Source organism: Cyprinodon tularosa, unplaced genomic scaffold (assembly GCF_016077235.1).
Source record: "Cyprinodon tularosa strain WSP-4 unplaced genomic scaffold, ASM1607723v1 ctg634, whole genome shotgun sequence".
NCBI classification, from domain to species: domain Eukaryota; kingdom Metazoa; phylum Chordata; class Actinopteri; order Cyprinodontiformes; family Cyprinodontidae; genus Cyprinodon; species Cyprinodon tularosa.
The window spans coordinates 621,286-643,533 of NW_024039379.1; the positions used below are offsets into that span (position 1 = coordinate 621,286).

Sequence of the window (22,248 nt, forward strand, 5' to 3'; positions counted from 1 at the left end):
CTGCAGTCAGGATGAGCTTTATCAACATAAAATGTTTTAATTTAATTTTAAATCAGGGGCATCAGAATAGAGGGGGGTTAATGTTAGATTTCCTGCATGGAGGGTCTTTAGCTTCTCTTCCTCAGTGATCAGAACCTCCTGTATCCACAGCAGAACCGGTTCTCCTGCTGTGGATGGAGGTTCGGGTCGGAGCAGACTGATGTTGTGTAACACTCTCACATGTCATGGGTGGTTCAGCTGAACCTGCTGTAAAACCTGCCTGATGAGGAAACGCTGCTGTTTCTGAGCAGTTTCAGCCCTCCGTGACCCGAGCCTCCAAAATGCTGAGTCCTCCAGTGTCTCTCTGACCTTCTGTCCAGCAGTCAGGACAGATTATCAAACTCCAGGCCCCCCGGCAAAGACACGAGGGCCCCGACCCCCTGGGGACGGGAACAAGACATTTAGAGCTAATCACACAAGCTCCATAAGGAAGCAGAGCGCCGTCAGAAGCGAAGTTTCCTACGCTATTTTGGGGAATATTTATCCTCTTGGCTGTTTTTTGGTGAAATGTGTGATTTAAAAAAATGCCTCAAAACAGAAGAGAAGCACGCAGTTAAAAGGGATAGGAAATTAGAATAGAATCGAATAGAATAGAATAGAATAGAATAGACTTATCGTCCTTCAGGAGGACATTTCAGTTGTATTATCAGCAAAGTGACACACAGAAACAGACTTGGATTAAAAAAAATTAAAACCAAATGAGACAAAAAGAGCAAAATTCCAGCATAAAAAGTTTTTGAGTCAGCAACTAGCATCATCAATAATTAGATAAGAGACAGACAGACAGTAGACAGTTTTTTTCAAGTTATGTTTTTAGGAGAGTTTGTGTGTGTAGAGGATAACTGGGAAATGAATGGATTTTAATTTAATTTATTCCAAAGGTGCTCCTCAATCTAAGGATCAATCAATTACATTTTGGTGATGATTGGATGACATCCGGATCCAGGGATTGTGGGGTTGCGTGGTGGTTTGTAGAGGATCAAAAAGCAGAGACAGAAGCTGAGGAGGTTTCTTACAGATTTAATAACAGAAGCAACCGAAGCATAAATACATAAATAACTAATTAAGGAAAACAGGAAACAGAACAAAGGGGAGCACATGGGTAAGGGAGGGAAGGAAGGAACCAGGAACTGCAGAGGAGGAGTATAAATGCCAAACAGAACAAAGAACGGAGTAATCAACTGATTGGGAGCGGGTGTGGACAGAAGGATCTAGAAGGGAGCTTGAGGAAAAGGGACTGACACAAGGGGGCGCCAGAGAGTAAACAAGAAACAACTCAAATACATCCAGAAAAAAACCTGGAATCACACAAAATGGAAATGAGACTTAGACTCAACTTTATTTATCCCTTGATATTACTCCTTCAGGGAAATTCTGATTCCAGTTGCTTATATAGAGTATAAAGAGTTAAAGCAAGATGCCATTAAAGATAAAAAAAAAATACAACAGACAATATAAAAAGAGTAAATATAGTACAAAAGAGCATAAAAGAAGTTATAATGTCCTTGAATATGTTTCCTTTAGATATAAAAATATCTGCACAGTTAAGGGAAGACTACACAGAAGTTGGAAGTGTTATTGCACAGTGAGATGGAAGAATATTGCACATGAGTGACTACTGGTAATGTTTTGCATGAGATGTCCAAGAAGGGGGTGCTGACCCTTGTCCCTCTTCTATCACCTCCTCCTTCCCTCCAGTGAGGAGCTGTACAGCTTGATGGCCTGAGGAACAAAGGAGTTCAGCAGCCTGTTGCTCCTACATTTGGGGAGCAGCAATCTCCCACTGATCAGGCTCCTCTGAGTGATGAAGACAGTCTGCAGAGGGCGGCTGGCATTGTCCATAATGTCCAGCAGTTTGTTAAAGTCGTAGGGAAATCATATTTAAATGTCAAATCATTCTGGCTTAAACATGTATATAAATGTTCTCTTTATCAGACCAGATTGTCCCAAAATTCAGAAAATTTCTATTTAAAAAAAATCCTGTGGATTTTTTCCCGTTATCTTCTGCAGGCCAGTTAGTTCTACGTCAGCCTGAACACCTAAATTCATCCAATCATATATCAACGCTCATCTGTCAATCAAATGTTTTCGGTCATAGCATCTTGATTTATATGTCGCAGCTAATATACGCAACGGTTGAATCCAGAATCCTTTTCCTTTCCCATTGAGTTGCGTCCCAGTGTTCACGGGGATGGACGTCTGTGTCTTCGGCAGGCGTAGAGCTAACAGAACTGGCAGCGTTGCGAGGCAAGGGCTCAAACATGTATGGCTGGAAGCCTTCTACACCAAACCAAGCTACTGCCGCCCTGGCGTCCTCTTCCACAACATCCTCTTCGTCCCCGCTTTCCTCCTCTACATAAAAATGGATGACGGAGGAGACTCATCCATGACCTCCGACACTAAACTCTCCTCCTCTTGCATGTTTCCGCTGTCCATAGCGTTCCTTGACAGCGTCGTTTCTAAGTCACCAATTTAGTGCTACTTGGTCCCAATGGAATTTCCCATTGGGAACCTGCTAGCACTAAGTTGCTAACTGGTTAGCAAGATGGTTCAAACAAACCGGCCACAACCAAATTTCCTTGCAAACCTTCCGCTACAACAATCCCGCCCCCTTGATAATCGAGTCGTGCACCACTCGGGAGAATTCGGAAATGCAACGGTTGGAACGGCCGCTTCCCTACGACTTTAAGTGTCCTTGTCTCTGCCACCATCTCCAGAGGGTCCAGGTTCTGGCCAATCACAAAGCCAGCTCTCCTCACCAGTTTGACCAGTCTGGAGGTGCTGCTCCCCCAGCACACAATGGTGTAGAAGCGGACACTGTAAACCACAGACTGGTAGAACATCTCCAACAGTTTGTTGCAGATGTTTGAGGACCTCAGTCTCCTCAGGAAGTACCTCCTGCTCCAGGTCCTAATTAGCTAGAAAACACAGAATGACATGAATTAGAATTAAACTGAAAACAAAAAAGCCCAGAAAGGGCAGAATCATGACAGGAATGTTTTAAAAGAGTCTCTGAATACAGGAAGTAATTAAAGGTCTGGAAATGAGCTACTAGGCAGAGGTTTATGGTCTCCCAGCGCTTTTCTGGTTTCTTATTCAATGTTTGAAACCATCTTCTAGTTTTTATTAAAATGGATCAAATATAATGAAGGATGATTTTCTCTAGATGTTCAACAGAAACAAACATTTATTTCTAAATAATGTCTCTGTTCCATAGCTTTATATTCCTTTCAGTGATTTTAATCCTCAGAGACAGGAAGTGCTGTTTGGAAACTTTGTGCGTCAGAAAGGTGAAATGAAGCGGCTCATTTGGATTTTCTCCACAGCTGGACTCGGTCTGATCCTGTTAGAAACTCTGGGCTCATGTGGAGAAGATTGGCTTCTGCTGAGAGCCTGTCTGGGTCTGAGTGTTAAGGTGGTATGGTGCTGTGGGCCACCTGGCATGTGAGGCGGCTGTGGAGCAGCTGAACCGTTGTGGGAAACGGGAGGTTGTGAGTTTGATTCCAGCTGTTTGATGAGCAGCTCTTGGGCTCCGGTGGTCGGTGTGTCCTGAATGTGTGGGTCAAAGGTCAGCTGTTTGAAAGCTTCTGGATGCAGGAAGAAGAAGAGAAAACAAGGAGAAACGTCAGAGGAGGAAACAGATGAAAAAAAGATGTAACAATAAAACAATAATTAAATGTATATAAACTTGACAGACTGAAATCTAAAGCCCAGAGCAGCATAATGATACGTTAGGATCTCCAGAGCCGCTTCATGGGCTGTGGGGGGAAATTATTCTAATATTTTTGTTTCAATGGTTTCTTGCTGTAAATGAGCTTCAGATCCCTGAAAAATTACAAGAACAAAACATAAAACTGACATTTAATAACCTTTAAAGTAAAAATAAAATGATTTAACTCCTCTGAAAACGTCTTTAATTATCTGACGGTTTTAATTTGGATCTCCTGTTTATTATTTTGATTGTTGTTTCCTTCTTTTCTCCCCCATAAATGATGTCTGGTTCGTCGGTTCAGGCTGAATCGTTGGAGCATTTCTCCTGTTTCTGCTGTTTCTACACATCAGTGGATAATCCATAAATCTACCCGATCATGTCAGCTTTAACTGGGAGCCATTCGGCTCCCTGATTCAAGACAAACAGAGAAAGTTGGTTTAATGTCGTCCTGAAGGACTTTCCCTTATTAGTGGAATTAACCAGATCTAAAAAAAAACCCAGAAAAACTGTCAAATCAGTTCCTGGATGAAAAACGTTTCTAAGCTGGAGATCTAATTAAGAACAACAGCAACTATTGTTCTTAGCTACAAACTGTAGTTAAAAACGTTCCTTTTTGATAAAGCTTATAGTTAGAGAGGCCGCTCACACTGAGCCTGGTTCTGCTGGAGGTTTCTTCCTGTTCAAAGGGAGTTTTTCCTCTCCACTGTCGCTACAAGCATGCTTAGTGTGAGGGATTGCTGAAGAGTCAATGAGTCGATGCAATCAGCTGGTTTTCCTTAGATAGAAAACTTTGAATCAATCTGACTGGATGATCTGGTGCTTTGAGCTGTGAATTGGTGCACGATGATGAGATGGGAAACATTTTCATAATGAAGTCCTGGAGGACAGAACAACATGATACTGAATCACATCTCTGTCTGTAACACATGACTGAAGCTCCTGCTCAGCGTGAGGATGCATCGACATGGCAGACTGAACCTCTGTCTCAGTAATCCTGCAGGTCAACGACCCACTTTCTGCTCAGCTGGAGCAAACTGGACGCAGTTTGACTCATTTTGGTTCATGTAGAAGCTGATCAGCATCAGGAGGAGGAGGAGGAGGAGGAGGAGGAGGAGGAGGAGGAGGAGGAGGAGGAGGAGGACGGCTGCTGCTTCATCTTCTTCTAAAACTGGACTGAAAGAACCCAGAATTTGACGAGTGACTCTGCTGTCAGGACCCTGATCTCACTGGGATGTTTGCTGGATTTTTTTACTGCAGCGCCGCTCAGATAAACTCCACCCGTCATCCTGCACTGCAAAAAAAATGAAATCTAAATAAGTCATTTTTTCTTAAAATAAGTGCATTTTTTCTTGAATTAAGGATTTAAGTGAGACACTTTGCTAATGGAACAAGACAATTTACACTTAAAATAAGAAAAAACAACCTCATTGTCTTATTTCAAGTGCATATTATCTAGATAGCTTATTTTAAGAGTAAAAATACTAATTCCATTGGCAAATCATCTTATTTACCTGTTCAAATTAAGGTTAAATACACTTAATTTAAGACATTTTTACTAATTTTGAGATTATTTTTGCAGTGTGAGATTCGCTCCAAAGAGAAACGGTGTTTACAGGACGGCTAAATTTAAACTCCTGGATCTAGAACCAGATCACCTGCTGCTGCAGAGGTTTAAGATCCAAAACAGAACAATAAATCTCAAGCTGGACAACTTCAAGCGGAAATAAAGAAACTTTCTGCAACGGCAGCAGCCAGCAGCCCTCTGCAGCAGAGGGAATCAAACCGAAGGTTCTTTTCAAAAGATTCCCAAAAATACCAGTAATCTGTTACAGTTCAGTTACACCTTATATCCAGCGTATGACGTCCCAGATTCTCCTAAAATGCTGGCATACGCTGAACTACGGCTGCATGATATAATGGGCCCCCTATCGGTATCGGCCTTAAAACTGAATATCGGACATCGGCCCCCCCACCGATATTTAACCCCATATTTGATCAGCTTCTGAGTTTCTAAAGTCTAAAAAAATAAAAATACTACTTCTTCTTCTTCCTCAAAACCTTCTTTTTTACAGACTTAAAAACTTCTAAAGACGAGGGGAAAAATATTGATCCATTAAAATATCCCAATATCTTCATATGCTGATATATTGCCCTTTAAAAACACCATATCAATCTCTTTTACTAATGAAATATTGCTATATGTCATCGTTATGCTACGAAATCCCCCGAAAATTCACCAAATGTTGCCATATTTTTATATGTTGATATATTGACGCGGTATCGATCTATTTTACTAACAAAATCTCACAAGAATTTGAAAAATATCACGAGAGTTTGTAACAGAACGATGAAATTTCACGAGATTTTGAAAGTAAAATAGATCGATACCGCGTTTTTTAAAATCTATTTGATATCAGCATCTGAAAATATATTTGAGTATATTATTTTTCAGAGTGTCAGAAATGGATAACAAAACTGCTATTTTCAATGACTACTTATTTTTGTCCAGCTTTAACATCGGTATCGATATCGGTTATCGGCTACATGAGTTTTAAAATATCGGCATATCGGATATCGGCCAAAATCCCAATATTGTGCATCCATACGCTGAACACCTCTTTCCTTTGCCTAAAAAGGGACGGACCCGTTCATCCGTTTCAATTTGCATTTTTTCTAAACTAAAACCAAAGCTTTGTTAGGCTGCTGTATGAAGCCTGGAACTTAATGCTATTTCTGATATTTTGAAGCGAAACATCTTCAAACTTGGAAACTAATTTTTTAAAAACTTTTTTTGACGCTGAACAAACATTTGTAAAGTTCACAGATGGACAGAAATGAAGCTATAAGCCTTCAGAACCTGTTAGAACCAGTTCAGGTGTAAATGGTGGAAACAGAACCGTCCAGCTGATGTTTGTAAGCGTTTCAGGCAGGTAGGAGGGACACGTCCCCCGTTTGCTGCTCACATGTCAGACTCCATCATCATCATCATCATCAGCAGCAGTCGTCTGTTTGGAGCTCTGAGCATCTTCACACGCTGCACAGCTTTATCAGTTTTCATGGGTCAGAGAAGGAGATGCGAACCTTCACACCATCATCTTCACACCAGCTAACTGTTAACAGTCTGGATGCACTGGAAAAACGATCTAGAAAAAAGTAAAATATTTCTTAAATTAAGTGTATTTACCCTTATTTTGAGCAGGTAAATGAGATGATTTGCCAATGGAATGAGTATTTTTATTCTTAAAATAAGATATTTGAATAAAATGCACTTTAAATAAGACAGTGCAGTTGTGTTTTCTTATTTTAAGTTTAAATTGTCTTGTTCCATGTTTCTTTTATCTCCTCAATCCAATAACAAATGCACTTATTTTAAGAATAAATGACTTATCTAGATTTCGATTTTTTTCCTGTGTGGAGAAACCTGCTGGACTCTTGATGTGGAAAAAAACGTATTCAATCATTCACCCCAGTTAAATGGATTTCACTCAGTCTGCATTTTATTTTATCTTTGCAAAGAGAACAGTTCATCATGCGCGGTAATCAGCCCCGTTCTGCCTGAGCAGTATTTATTCCTCCTTACTTAAAATAATGGAAAGTAGTCAGAGTCAAAACTAATTACAGACACTTTAGTTAAACAGTAACGTCATGAATAAAGCTGGAGAAAGAATCTGTTTTTTTATGGGACTAAGTATGTCTTGTCTACAGACTCTCACTCAGGCATTGGGTGGCCTTGCATTTGAAAGAGACGGAGTAAAATGTTTTTATGGTGAATAAATAGAATAAATCAATATACAAAATAAGAAAAATCTAAATTTTCCAACTACATTCCTCATGTGAGCCTTCATCTGCAGTAATTTCAGGAGAGCTCAGATCTTCCTGCAGAGCTGCACACAAAGGGAGGAGATGATGATGATGATGATGCTGGAGCAGGTTGCTAGGATACCAAGGTCTCATAGTGTTAGTGTGCAGTGGGACGGAGGACGGCTTTGATGCAGCATTTATTGGATATTTATGTCTCTGAGTTCCACTGAGGTTCTGATCTATAAACAGCATTTCTATGTTTGTCCTGCAGGTGGCGATGGAGTCCCAGCCTCCACACCCCTTCCCCACCGTGGACGTCCCTGACCACGCCCACTACACCATCGGCTCTGTCATCCTCGCCATCGGCATCACGGGCATGGTCGGAAACTTCCTGGTTATTTACGCCTTCAGCAGGTAGGGGGCGGAGCTTCCTGTGACCAAATATGGTCATTGATGTTCATGGAAGCTGGTTGGGTCTCTTACCACTCAACTTTTTATCGCCTGTGCACAAACGTATTGCATACCCAAACGCCACTGGCCAGTAAATGATAATAAAATCCCACGATTGTGAAATATCTCATTTAAAAGCTAAGACCAACTAGTTTCTGGAAATATGTGAGCAGATTCTGTAGGTTGAACAAAAAAAACCTTTTTCCCACTGGAATTTTAAAAAACAATTTATTTTTGTTACATCTTTTTAATAACCTATAGTCGACCAATCCCATTAACTACACTTGTTCTTCCGGTTGTGGACAATTTCTGTGTAAAATTCCAGATCTCTGCTCATATGAATCGTGAAACTATGAATCTTTTTGTGTGTAAAAGTTCCATTCAACACAATTATGCCAAATTTGGACCAAATGTGGGAGGAGCACGTGGGACGGCCTTATGTAAACCAGAATGATTGACAGTTAGGAGGACAAATTATTTGGATGATCCACCCAGAAATACACTATATTGCCAAAAGTATTTGCTCACCCATCCAAATTATTGGAATCAGGTGTTCCAATCACTTCCATGGCCACAGGTGTATAAATTCAAGCACCTAGGCATGCAGACTGTTTTTACAAACATTTGTGAAAGAATGGGTCGCTCTCAGGAGCTCAGTGAATTCCAGCGTGGAACTGTGATAGGATGCCACCTGTGCAACAAATCCAGTCGTGAAATTTCCTCGCTCCTAAATATTCCACAGTCAACTGTCAGCTGTATTATAAGAAAATGGAAGTGTTTGGGAACGACAGCAACTCAGCCACGAAGAGGTAGGCCACGTAAACTGACGGAGCGGGGTCAGCGGATGCTGAAGCGCATAGTGCGAAGAGGTCGCCAACTTTCTGCAGAGTCAATCACTACAGACCTCCAAACTTCATGTGGCCTTCAGATTAGCTCAAGAACAGTGCGCAGAGAGCTTCATGGAATGGGTTTCCATGGTCGAGCAGCTGCATCCAAGCCATACATCACCAAGTGCAATGCAAAGCGTCGGATGCGGTGGTGTAAAGCACGCCGCCACTGGACTCTAGAGCAGTGGAGACGCGTTCTCTGGAGTGACGAATCGCGCTTCTCCATCTGGCAATCTGATGGACGGGTCTGGGTTTGGCGGTTGCCAGGAGAACGGTACTTGTCTGACTGCATTGTGCCAAGTGTAAAGTTTGGTGGAGGGGGGATTATGGTGTGAGGTTGTTTTTCAGGAGCTGGGCTTGGCCCCTTAGTTCCAGTGAAAGGAACTCTGAATGCTTCAGCATACCAAGACATTTTGGACAATTCCATGCTCCCAACTTTGTGGGAACAGTTTGGAGCTGGCCCCTTCCTCTTCCAACATGACTGTGCACCAGTGCACAAAGCAAGGTCCATAAAGACATGGATGACAGAGTCTGGTGTGGATGAACTTGACTGGCCTGCACAGAGTCCTGACCTCAACCCGATAGAACACCTTTGGGATGAATTAGAGCGGAGACTGAGAGCCAGGCCTTCTCGTCCAACATCAGTGTGCGACCTCAAAAATGCGCTTCTGGAAGAATGGTCAAAAATTCCCATAAACACACTCCTAAACCTTGTGGACAGCCTTCCCAGAAGAGTTGAAGCTGTTCTAGCTGCAAAGGGTGGACCGACGTCATATTGAACCCTATGGATTAGGAACGGGATGTCACTTAAGCTCATATGTGAGTCAAGGCAGGTGAGCAAATACTTTTGGCAATATAGTGTAGAAGATCATCCTCCATACCTTTAAGGTAATGAGCAAAAGATTAAATTATTTAAATTATGCTTGCAGCTTAAAAATAAAATAGGAATGAAGACTGAAAACTAATTTCTTACCAGAAAAGTTAAAATGATTATAAATATATTGTTAATATAAAAAGCATAATGTTAGTCAGAACTTTACACTATGATTTTTTTTTTTTTTTTACTCTGTTAATGAATGTAAAGAAGATTAAAAATAAAACCTTTTCTGGACTTTTAAAGCAGCAGAACCAGATTCATGTCTTTAAATTGTATTTTAAAACCAAATTTGCTAATAAAATCAGGGATTTTTAGGTGTTTTATTGAACGTGAGGTGATCGGGTGTTTGTTTTGTCCTCACGTCTCTCAGATGTTTCTGTTGGGGCTGGATCAGAAATGGAACAAGCCGTCCATCTCTCCTCAGAGAACATCTTTGCTTGTTTCCAGCAGATGATTTCCAGGCGTTAAACAGCCGTTTGATCGGCACTTTTCCCGGACCGGTTATTGATCTGCCTTCCATTGAAGTCCGGCGCGGTTTATGACGTCGCTTTTATTGATCCTGTGTTTGTTTAGAGGAGCTTTGAGAGGAGCTTCATGTGCAGATGCTTCTGCAGCTCCTCAGATGTTTCTGCTGCATCAGAACAACGAATCGATCTCATCCTGGAATATAAACAAGAATCCGTGAATATTCTAAAAATCAATCATTTTAAATGTTCCTAAAAATCCTGAAATCCTTAAATCCCCTGAAATAAAAGAACTATAATCAATGAATAATTGGTGAAGAGTCGCTTCGTTTTAATCTAAATCTCTTTGGTTTTTGTCACTTAGTTTGAATTAATTCTAAATTGAAGGTAAAATATAAATATTAATTCAGCATTTCCACAGATCCACAGCAGCCTGCCTTTCTGTTTTTCTCATTAATCATCTTTAAACTTCCCACCTTAGGTCTCGCCTGAATACTGGGTCCATCTGACCCGTTTTATGACAAGTCCTGGACGGTTTGATTGAAGGTCTGAAGCTCCTGACAGATTAGATCAGAACCACTCAGGGAGCGTTTGTTTTGTTCCACAGGAGCCGCAGCCTTCGGACTCCGGCCAACATGTTCATCATCAACCTGGCCGTCACAGACCTGCTGATGTGCATCACCCAGTCGCCCATCTTCTTCACCACCAGCATGCACAAGAGGTGGATCTTTGGAGAGAAAGGTGAGCAGAGAAACCATCCAATGAATAACCTACCCTGTAAAAGACCACCCATGCACAAGAGGTGGATCTTTGGAGAGAAAGGTGAGCAGAGAAACCATCCAATGAATAACCTACCCTGTAAAAACCACCAGGATCCCAGTAGAACCAGTGTGCTGGATCCCAGTAGAACCAGTCTGTTGGATCCCAGTAGAACCAGTGTGCTGGATCCCAGTAGAACCAGTCTGTTGGATCCCAGTAGAACCAGTGTGCTGGATCCCAGTAGAACCAGTCTGCTGGATCCCAGTGTGCTGGATCCCAGTAGAACCAGTCTGTTGGATCCCAGTAGAACCAGCCTGCTGGATCCCAGTAGAACCAGTGTGCTGGATCCCAGTAGAACCAGCGTGCTGGATCCCAGTAGAACCAGTCTGTTGGATCCCAGTAGAACCAGTGTGCTGGATCCCAGTAGAACCAGCCTGCTGGATCCCAGTGTGCTGGATCCCAGTAGAACCAGTCTGTTGGATCCCAGTAGAACCAGTCTGTTGGATCCCAGTAGAACCAGTGTGCTGGATCCCAGTAGAACCAGTCTGTTGGATCCCAGTAGAACCAGTGTGCTGGATCCCAGTAGAACCAGTCTGTTGGATCCCAGTAGAACCAGTGTGCTGGATCCCAGTAGAACCAGCCTGCTGGATCCCAGTGTGCTGGATCCCAGTAGAACCAGTCTGTTGGATCCCAGTAGAACCAGTCTGTTGGATCCCAGTAGAACCAGTCTGTTGGATCCCAGTAGAACCAGCGTGCTGGATCCCAGTAGAACCAGTCTGCTGGATCCCAGTAGAACCAGCCTGCTGGATCCCAGTGTGCTGGATCCCAGTAGAACCAGTCTGTTGGATCCCAGTAGAACCAGTGTGCTGGATCCCAGTAGAACCAGTGTGCTGGATCCCAGTAGAACCAGTCTGTTGGATCCCAGTAGAACCAGTGTGCTGGATCCCAGTAGAACCAGTCTGCTGGATCCCAGTAGAACCAGTGTGTTGGATCCCAGTAGAACCAGTGTGCTGGATCCCAGTAGAACCAGTGTGCTGGATCCCAGTAGAACCAGTCTGCTGGATCCCAGTAGAACCAGTGTGCTGGATCCCAGTAGAACCAGCCTGCTGGATCCCAGTAGAACCAGTGTCCTGGATCCCAGTAGAACCAGCGTGCTGGATCCCAGTAGAACCAGTCTGTTGGATCCCAGTAGAACCAGTGTGCTGGATCCCAGTAGAACCAGCCTGCTGGATCCCAGTGTGCTGGATCCCAGTAGAACCAGTCTGTTGGATCCCAGTAGAACCAGTGTGCTGGATCCCAGTAGAACCAGCGTGCTGGATCCCAGTAGAACCAGTCTGTTGGATCCCAGTAGAACCAGCCTGCTGGATCCCAGTGTGCTGGATCCCAGTAGAACCAGTCTGTTGGATCCCAGTAGAACCAGCCTGCTGGATCCCAGTAGAACCAGTGTGCTGGATCCCAGTAGAACCAGCGTGCTGGATCCCAGTAGAACCAGTCTGTTGGATCCCAGTAGAACCAGTGTGCTGGATCCCAGTAGAACCAGCCTGCTGGATCCCAGTGTGCTGGATCCCAGTAGAACCAGTCTGTTGGATCCCAGTAGAACCAGTGTGCTGGATCCCAGTAGAACCAGCGTGCTGGATCCCAGTAGAACCAGTCTGTTGGATCCCAGTAGAACCAGCCTGCTGGATCCCAGTGTGCTGGATCCCAGTAGAACCAGTCTGTTGGATCCCAGTAGAACCAGTGTGCTGGATCCCAGTAGAACCAGTGTGCTGGATCCCAGTAGAACCAGTCTGTTGGATCCCAGTAGAACCAGTGTGCTGGATCCCAGTAGAACCAGTCTGCTGGATCCCAGTAGAACCAGTGTGTTGGATCCCAGTAGAACCAGTGTGCTGGATCCCAGTAGAACCAGTGTGCTGGATCCCAGTAGAACCAGTCTGCTGGATCCCAGTAGAACCAGTGTGCTGGATCCCAGTAGAACCAGCCTGCTGGATCCCAGTAGAACCAGTGTGCTGGATCCCAGTAGAACCAGCGTGCTGGATCCCAGTAGAACCAGTCTGTTGGATCCCAGTAGAACCAGTGTGCTGGATCCCAGTAGAACCAGCCTGCTGGATCCCAGTGTGCTGGATCCCAGTAGAACCAGTCTGTTGGATCCCAGTAGAACCAGTGTGCTGGATCCCAGTAGAACCAGCGTGCTGTATCCCAGTAGAACCAGTCTGTTGGATCCCAGTAGAACCAGCCTGCTGGATCCCAGTGTGCTGGATCCCAGTAGAACCAGTCTGTTGGATCCCAGTAGAACCAGTGTGCTGGATCCCAGTAGAACCAGTGTGCTGGATCCCAGTAGAACCAGTCTGCTGGATCCCAGTAGAACCAGTGTGTTGGATCCCAGTAGAACCAGTGTGCTGGATCCCAGTAGAACCAGTCTGTTGGATCCCAGTAGAACCAGTCTGCTGGATCCCAGTAGAACCAGTCTGCTGGATCCCAGTAGAACCAGTCTGCTGGATCCCAGTAGAACCAGTCTGTTGGATCCCAGTAGAACCAGTGTGCTGGATCCCAGTAGAACCAGCCTGCTGGATCCCAGTAGAACCAGTCTGATCCGACCCTCTCCTCCTCCCTCAGGCTGTGAGCTCTACGCCTTCTGCGGCGCCCTGTTCGGGATCTGCTCCATGATCACGCTGATGGTGATCGCCATCGACCGTTACTTCGTCATCACGCGACCTCTGACCTCCATCGGCGTGTTGTCGAGGAAACGGGCCCTCCTCATCCTCATGGTGGCGTGGGCCTACTCCCTGGGCTGGAGCCTGCCACCGTTCTTCGGCTGGAGTAAGAGAGATGGAGGAAAGGGCGGCGCCGCCATGGCAACAGACTCCTCCCCCTGCAGAGTAGCAAACCTCAGCCTCTCTCTCTCTCTCTCTGCTACTGTCTCTCGCCCATCAGGCGCCTACGTCCCTGAGGGCCTCCTGACTTCCTGTACGTGGGACTACATGACCTTCACCCCATCCGTGCGCGCCTACACCATGCTGCTCTTCATCTTCGTCTTCTTCCTGCCGCTCTTCATCATCATCTACTGCTACATCTTCATCTTCAGAGCCATTCGCTCCACTAACCAGTAGGTCCAGTCCCGTTTCCCCCGGTTCTGGTTCTGTTGCGTCGGTGTCAGGGCGAGGGTCTGCATCATTCCCGCTCCAGTGAGGCGTGTTTGTGCCTGCAGGGCGGTGGGGAAGATCAGCGGCAGCACCCACAGCCACAGCAGCTCCCGGGACTCGGTGAAGACTTTCCACCGTCTGCAGAACGAGTGGAAGATGGCGAAGATCGCCCTGATCGTCATCCTGCTGTACGTCATCTCCTGGTCGCCCTACTCCGCCGTCGCCCTCACCGCCTTCGCCGGGTAACGCTTTATAACAACATTAAGGCCATGATCGCTGCCTTCTACCACCTTTGCTCCTTCAGGCTCACATCGACTCTTTTCCACATCAGATATCAGTAAAAATGAGACTCAAGGTGCAGGAAGTTTCCAGCTCAGATTTCAGTTTGTTAGGATTTATAGAGATGTTTGCTTTAAGGAGGAGGAAGATTGCTGTCTGAGAGGAGAAGGTTAGAAAAGGAACTAAGATTTGACACCATTAGTTATGAAACTAAGAAAAGTCTAAGAAAGCTATCATCCAGAATTGTAGAAAAATGTTCCTCAGCTATCTCTATAGTTCTGCTGCTATAGGCTTAGACTAGTGGAGGACATAGGGACCCCTTTTTCATCATTCTGCTTCATTCTATCTCTATTCTCCCACTCTGCAGAATCTGTTAGTTCAATCTCTAACGTTCTGCTCTCTCTGCTTTTTCTCATAGTAGCTTCATCTGGTCTGTTCCTGTTTGGCTGTGACTCCATCCTGGAGAGAAATATCAGCTGTGCTGCTGCCATCAACACCTTTGTTTCTAGATGTTGGAGCTTGGCCTGTTTTCCAGTGTAGTCCTGTTTCTCTGACTGTGACTAACTGGATGTGCTCTCTTCATCCTCTGACATGGGAGCTGGCTCGGAGCTCGTCTGCCTGGCTGTGTGTTTCCTGGACGGGGCCGCCTGTGGAGCTGGTTGACAATTGCCTTTTGTATCTATGCTTCTTTTTCTATGTCTGCTTCTGTCTCCTTGAACCCCAGTGGGCCTCAGCAGATGGCCGCTCACACTGAGCCTGGTTCTGCTGGAGGTTTCTTCCTGTTCAAAGGGAGTTTTTCCTCTCCACTGTCGCTACAAGCATGCTTAGTGTGAGGGATTGCTGCAGAGCTGGTTTTCCTTAGATAGAAAAAAGTGATAAACCAAAAGTACTAAATTGATGATGTGCATGTAATATACATGGATTTATTACTTTATGTTATTTACATTTTACACCAGAACCAGAAACCATGATGCAGCATTTTTTCGTTTCTCTGGTCTGGAACAAACAGCCTGAACCCAAAATGCTCTGAACCTGTTTGTTCCTTTAAAACAGGAAAACAAAAACCTCCTTTAAACAAAACGGGAGACTAAATATAAAATCTGCATTTGAACATTTTTGACTTTTATGCAGATCTTTTCAATTAATTATGGTTCTGCTGGAGGTTTCTTCCTGTTCAAAGGGAGTTTTTCCTCTTCACTGTCGCTACATGCATGCTTAGTGTGAGGGATTGCTGAAGAGTCAATGATGATGAGTAATGCAGTACAGCTTCTGTCCTTAAACAGTTTTTTCTGCATTACTTTAAATAGTTTTAAAAATGCTACTTTTACACTTTTACTGAAGTAAAAAGCTGAAGTTGATCCTCTAACTTCTATAAAAGTATTTTTAATAAACATGAATACTTTGGACACCTCTGATGGTAACTCTACTTTGTTAGTCTTTCTCAGAACGTAAAGTGTTTTATTTCTGGCGGTGGGGTTAGGAGGCAGCAGCTGCAGATCAATGCTCTGATTTTAGCAGAAATGTGTCGCCCCGCCCTCTGATTGGCTCCTGACAGACGCGGCTGGGTTCTGCTTCTTCCTGCTGCAGGTATGCAGACATGCTGACCCCCTACATGAACTCGGTGCCCGCCGTTATCGCCAAGGCCTCAGCCATCCACAACCCCATCATCTACGCCATCACACACCCCAAATACAGGTGAGACGCCCTGGGAGTCAGCAGGGCAGCGACTGTCGTTAACTGGAGGGTTTGAAGTTGGATTTTCTAAGAAAATATGGCGGTCACACTGCAAAAATGATCTAGAAATACAGATTTCTTAAATTAAGTGTATCTAGCCTTAATTTAAGTAGGTAAATAAAATGATTTCCCAATAGAATGAGTATTTTTATTCTTAAAATAAGATAATTAGATAATATGCAGTGGAAACCGACCAATCGGGTGAGAGCAGCACTGCAAAAACTGTAAATCAGACTAAGTCAATTTTTTTTAAAATAAGTGCATTTTTGGTTGAACTGAGAATTGCTAATGGAATAACACAATTTACATTTAAAATAAGGAAAAGCTAATGGGACTGAAACCAGTTCAGGGTCAGCCTGTACTGGTCACAGTGTTAAATGGGTTGATCAGTTGATTTTTATCTTTAATTACATAGAAGACGCCTACATTCTAACAGGAAAAGCCTCTGCTGGAGGTTTCTTCCTGTTCAAAGGGAGTTTTTCCTCTCCACTGTCGCTACAAGCATGCTTAGTGTGAGGGATTGCTGAAGAGTCAATGAGTCGATGCAATCAGCTGGTTTTCCTTAGATAGAAAACTTTGAATCAATCTGACTGGATGATCTGGTGAACTGGAAAGTGACCTGAGATGACATGATGTGAATTGGAGCTATAGAAATACACTGAATAGAATTGAAATGACTGGAGAGACAAGCTTTACCCCATAAAACATAAAACTAGTGGACTTTTCTCCAGGGGGCGCTATGACTTCAAAATAGACTTAAACCTAGAACTTTATTTATATGAATGCCAACAACAAAAAAAATTCTTTTTTTCAGTCTGAGATGCCATAATAAGGATCCCAGATGTTCTTCTCTATGCGCGCCCCTGGCAGGAATGTATTTAGCGTATCGCTGTATTTGGGGTAAAGGCAGCGCTGGTCAGTGAAACTCTTCCTTCCTCCTTCCAGGATAGCTTTAGCCAAGTACATCCCCTGTCTGGGCGTCCTGCTCTGTGTCCGTCTGCGTGACCTGCGCTCCACCAGCAGCAGCTTCATATCCACACGCCGCTCCACGGTGACCAGTCAGAGCTCTGACATCAGCAGCCAGTACAGGAGGCACAGCTCCGCCAAGTCCCGCCTCTCCTCCGCCTCCGACAGCGAATCGGTGAGCTCCAGTTCTCCGACATTCCTCCTCAAACAGGAGGGCTTAATGAAGAAGGTTTGCCGTGCAGGGTTTGACGGACACCGAGGCCGACCTATCCAGTCTGAGTTCCCGCCCTGCCAGCAGACAGGTTTCCTGTGACATCAGCAGAGACACCGCAGAGCTGCCCGACTTCAGGCACTCCTCCAGCTTCAAGGCCCAGCTGAAGAACCACGACTCTGGGATCTTTGAGAAGGTAAACGTCTGATAGAGCACCATCCATCCTTCATCCATCAATCCTTCATCCATCCTTCCATCATCCATCCATCCATCATCCATCCATCATCCATCCATCATCCAACCATCATCCATCCATCATCCATCCATCATCCAACCATCATCCATCCATCCATCCATCCATCCATCCATCCATCATCCATCCATCCATCCATCCATCCATCCATCATCCATCCATCATCCATCCATCATCCAACCATCCATCCATCCATCATCCATCCATCATCCATCCATCCATCCATCCATCCATCCATCATCCATCCATCATCCATCCATCATCCAACCATCATCCATCCATCATCCATCCATCATCCAACCATCATCCATCCATCCATCCATCCATCCATCCATCCATCCTTCATCCAACCATCATCCAACCATCATCCATCCATCCTACATCCATCCTACATCCATCATCCATCCATCATCCAACCATCATCCATCCATCCATCCATCCATCCATCCATCCATCCTTCATCCAACCATCATCCATCCATCATCCAACCATCATCCATCCATCATCCATCCATCATCCAACCATCATCCATCCATCCATCCATCCATCCATCCATCCTTCATCCATCCATCATCCAACCATCATCCATCCATCATCCATCCATCATCCAACCATCATCCATCCATCATCCATCCATCATCCATCAATCCTTCATCCATCCTTCATCCATCCATCATCCATCCATCCATCCATCATCCATCCATCCATCATCCATCCATCATCCATCCATCATCCAACCATCATCCATCCATCATCCATCCATCATCCAACCATCATCCATCCATCCATCCATCCATCCTTCATCCAACCATCATCCAACCATCATCCAACCATCATCCAACCATCATCCATCCATCATCCAACCATCATCCATCCATCCATCCATCCATCCTTCATCCATCCATCATCCAACCATCATCCATCCATCCATCCATCCATCCATCCTTCATCCAACCATCATCCAACCATCATCCATCCATCCTACATCCATCCTTCATCCATCCATCATCCAACCATCATCCATCCATCCTACATCCATCCTTCATCCATCCATCATCCAACCATCATCCATCCATCCTACATCCATCCTACATCCATCCTACATCCAACCATCATCCATCCATCCATCCATCCTACATCCATCCATCATCCAACCATCATCCATCCATCCATCCTTCATCCATCCATCATCCATCCATCATCCAACCATCATCCATCCATCCTTCATCCATCCATCCATCCATCCTTCATCCAACCATCATCCATCCATCCATCCTTCATCCATCCTACATCCATCCATCATCCAACCATCATCCAACCATCCAACTATCATCCAACCATCCAACCATCATCCATCCATCCTTCATCCAACCATCATCCAACCATCCATCATCCATCCATCCATCATCCAACCATCATCCAACCATCCAACTATCATCCAACCATCATCCATCCATCCTTCATCCAACCATCCATCCTTCATCCATCCTTCATCCAACCATCCATCCATCATCCATCCTACATCCATCCATCCATCCATCCATCCATCCATCCATCCATCCATCCATCCATCCATCCATCCATCATCCAACGTTGTTAATTATTTCAAGATCATTTTTGCAGTCTATGATCCTCTTATCACTAATTCACTGATTTAGTAATTAACTGATAATAAAGTTTTGGAAATTAAATCTGGTTTATTTCTGTTTACTTTCAGACTTCTTATGACACCATCTCTATGGGAGGAGTCAGTGAACGCCACAGCATCCCAAACGTGAGCCTTCATTAATAAATTAGGACTAAAGATTTGATTTTTAGATCCTAATACTCCATCATTTTAACAGTGTTTGTCCCGATGACTGTTCCAACTTCTTCTATCTTTGTTGCCGGTCGTTCCTGCAGAGTTCCTTTATTCTGTCTCATGGTCTCACCTTGTGGACGCCATGTTTCTGTCTTCTTATTTTGAATTCCCTGAACAGAGCGGGGACGCCTCAGAGGGAAACGTGACGAGAGCCCAAATAGGGCGGATCCCCAGCATCGTCATCACCTCCGAGACCAGCCCCTTCCTGCCCATCGGGCGGAGCGGATCGCGCACGAACCGAGCCAAAGCGTCCAACAACAACGCGGGGGCGGGGCCTGGATAGAGCCCCGCCCTCCCAGCTCCACAGCAGTCATGAAGCGGACCCACTCCCTGGCAGAACCACCCATCAGATAAAGCAGGGAGTAAATCCATCATGGACGTTTGGACTCCAGAAGCTGAAGCCGGTTTCTGCAGCGCAGCTTCTGCTCCAACCGGTTAGATGGATGGATGGTTCTGTTGGATCGTCCAGTCGGGTCTAACGTGACCCAAACTCAACACATTCACAAAGGTCTCAGGTTTAGCTGCCATGCTGCTTGAAGCCCAATCAAAAAAATATTTGACCTGAAATATAATAAAGTGTGCAATTAAACTGAAAACAGTCAATTAGAAATAAATACTGCAAAAAACAAACAAGATCCAGACATGAAGATTAGTAAAACTGCACCATTCAGATGACAATAATTTAAACATTTAAACCTTTAAATGTATCATTCAGAACCCGTCTGGATTAGGGCTTTAAACCAGAAATATTCCACCGTTCTGTATCTATAGCCTCTGTGTGGTGTTTCCTCTTTCCTTTCCTCTTCTTCTTCTAGAACATCTCTCTCTAGTTTAGCCTTCAGTCAGGCGGGTTTCAGGTCATTGAGCTGAGCTTTAATGATGCTCTAAATGTTTTGGTCATAATCTGATCTGGACCGGTTCTGGGTTCAGGTTTTTAGTTAGGAATATTTCACAGGGTGTCCATTAAAACTGAAACAATCAGATTATTTAAATAATCTTCAACTAATTTAGTAATCGATCATTCATTAATTGCATAGAGACGGTAAAACATGTTTTTAGCTGACAGAGCGACCCACTTAGAGCAGGAATTATGATAATTGTAAAAAAGATACATAAATATTTTGTATTTAAGATTAAAAAGCTTAATTTTGCTCTATAATCCAGAACTCCTCAAGTGGAAAACTTTTAGATTCAAACGGTCTAATTTCATAAAAAAATCTTCTCATAGATACCTTTAGCTATCTGATTATTAATCGATTAATCAAAAAATAATCGAGATCAATTGATTTGCAAAATAATCATCAGTAGCAGCCCTAATGTAAACCTTAGTGTGTCGAATGTTTAGGCTTTAGGGGGTCTGGTGGTTCCCTCCCCCGGAAAATGTTAATATTTAGACTCTGAGACGCTATTTCCTGCATGTTGGAGGTAGAATGCAGCTAACTTTATGTCTTTGTTCCAAGAATGTGAGCCTGACTAGAGGTGGAAGGTTCATAAGGAAGTTATGAGATAATTTTTAGCCTAAATATTATGTTTCATAGTTTAATTCAAACAATTAGAACGTCTGATGCTACCTTCACAGTGAACGCCATCAGAGAAGCTGCTTCATTTCTGCTGCTTGTCCACATTAAAGCCAGACGCACACTCTGCGATATTTGGGCCGATTTTCCAGTCGTCCCAGAATTTTTCGATCGCCGATTTTCAGCCTTACCATGCGTCGTGTGTAGTGTAGCATAGAGGGGGTAACGAGGGGCGATCAGCCTCTCACAACCACCTCCCGATCAGGAATCGTAAAGTCGGGAGAAAATCAAACATGTTTGATTTTCTCCCGACATTGTGGTCAAATCGCTCAGTGCGCAAACAACGATTCTTCTTCTTCTTCCTCCCAGAAAAAAACCCAGCAGCATGGCGGGGGGGCAATGAGTGAAATGGAGTTCTTTCTGTCAAACTGACAGACCGTAGTAGCCACGTTAGCTCAGCCATGTCTTTGTCCAAATACGTCGTCTCCTTTTCATTTTAGGGCTTTCAGCACTAAATCGCCCAAATATCCAAGGCAGCGCGTTTCACTCTAGTGAGCTTCATGTTCCTCTTCTACTGGTTTGGCTTCCACTTCCCAATTCCTGATCGGGAGGCGGTTGTAAGAGGCTGATCGCCCATCGTTACCCCCTTTATACTACACCATCATGCTGAAAGATAGAAAAGTCCTCGCACGACTGGAAAATCATCCTGAAAATCGCACAGTGTTTGCCGGGCTTAAGGTCAGCCGTCCAGTAAAATGAGTCCAGAAGCTTCTGCTGCTCCTGTGTTCGATGCCAGAGAGCAGCTTTGCTATATTAGCTGTGATCAGCGGGTAGAAAGTAGTTAGAATCTATGTTGAAGTGAGAAAGTCCTCCTGAAAACATGGTCTGTGCAGTCAGTTCATCCAGATTACCATCCTGCCTTCAAAGATTATTTCTCTGTGGGAGCCGCTCAGACCTAGCCTCGTGAGACCATCCTGATCTCGCGAGCTTTCAAGGTTTCACTCGCAGATCAGTCTGGAGACTCTCGTTAAAGAAAATTTGGAGCCGTTCACCAAACGAACGTCCAATCAGCGTTGGCTTTGAGGCGGGTTGAGGTGTGACGCAACGAGAAGCGCGACAGTTCAGTCTAAAGAACATGGCGGCTTCAGCCGATGAAACTAGCGTTAGCGTGGCTATCGAGCAAGTTTTATGGGAATTACAGAGTATTTCTTCACTGAAAGAAGAGCAAAACACTGCTCTGGAGGCTTTTCTCAGAGGAAAAGATGTTTTTGCTCTTCTCCCCACTGGTTTCAGCAAGA

At 44.4% G+C, this 22,248-nt stretch overlaps 1 protein-coding gene across 1 annotated transcript in view; it reads left to right on the forward strand.

Annotated features, from left to right (window-relative positions):
* LOC119798732 (melanopsin-A-like) overlaps nucleotides 1-20,532 on the forward strand; it is a 37,865-nt gene extending 17,333 nt beyond the window's left edge. Inside the window, exons 3-12 of the mRNA XM_038308330.1 lie at nucleotides 7,824-7,966; nucleotides 10,838-10,971; nucleotides 13,603-13,806; nucleotides 13,921-14,092; nucleotides 14,195-14,371; nucleotides 15,996-16,103; nucleotides 17,088-17,283; nucleotides 17,351-17,515; nucleotides 19,290-19,346; nucleotides 19,552-20,532. Of these exons, the coding sequence (XP_038164258.1) occupies nucleotides 7,824-7,966; nucleotides 10,838-10,971; nucleotides 13,603-13,806; nucleotides 13,921-14,092; nucleotides 14,195-14,371; nucleotides 15,996-16,103; nucleotides 17,088-17,283; nucleotides 17,351-17,515; nucleotides 19,290-19,346; nucleotides 19,552-19,716 (1,521 nt within the window). The 3' untranslated portion in view covers nucleotides 19,717-20,532. The remainder of the gene's footprint in view (nucleotides 1-7,823; nucleotides 7,967-10,837; nucleotides 10,972-13,602; nucleotides 13,807-13,920; nucleotides 14,093-14,194; nucleotides 14,372-15,995; nucleotides 16,104-17,087; nucleotides 17,284-17,350; nucleotides 17,516-19,289; nucleotides 19,347-19,551) is intronic.
* Nucleotides 20,533-22,248: the final 1,716 nt, after the last annotated feature.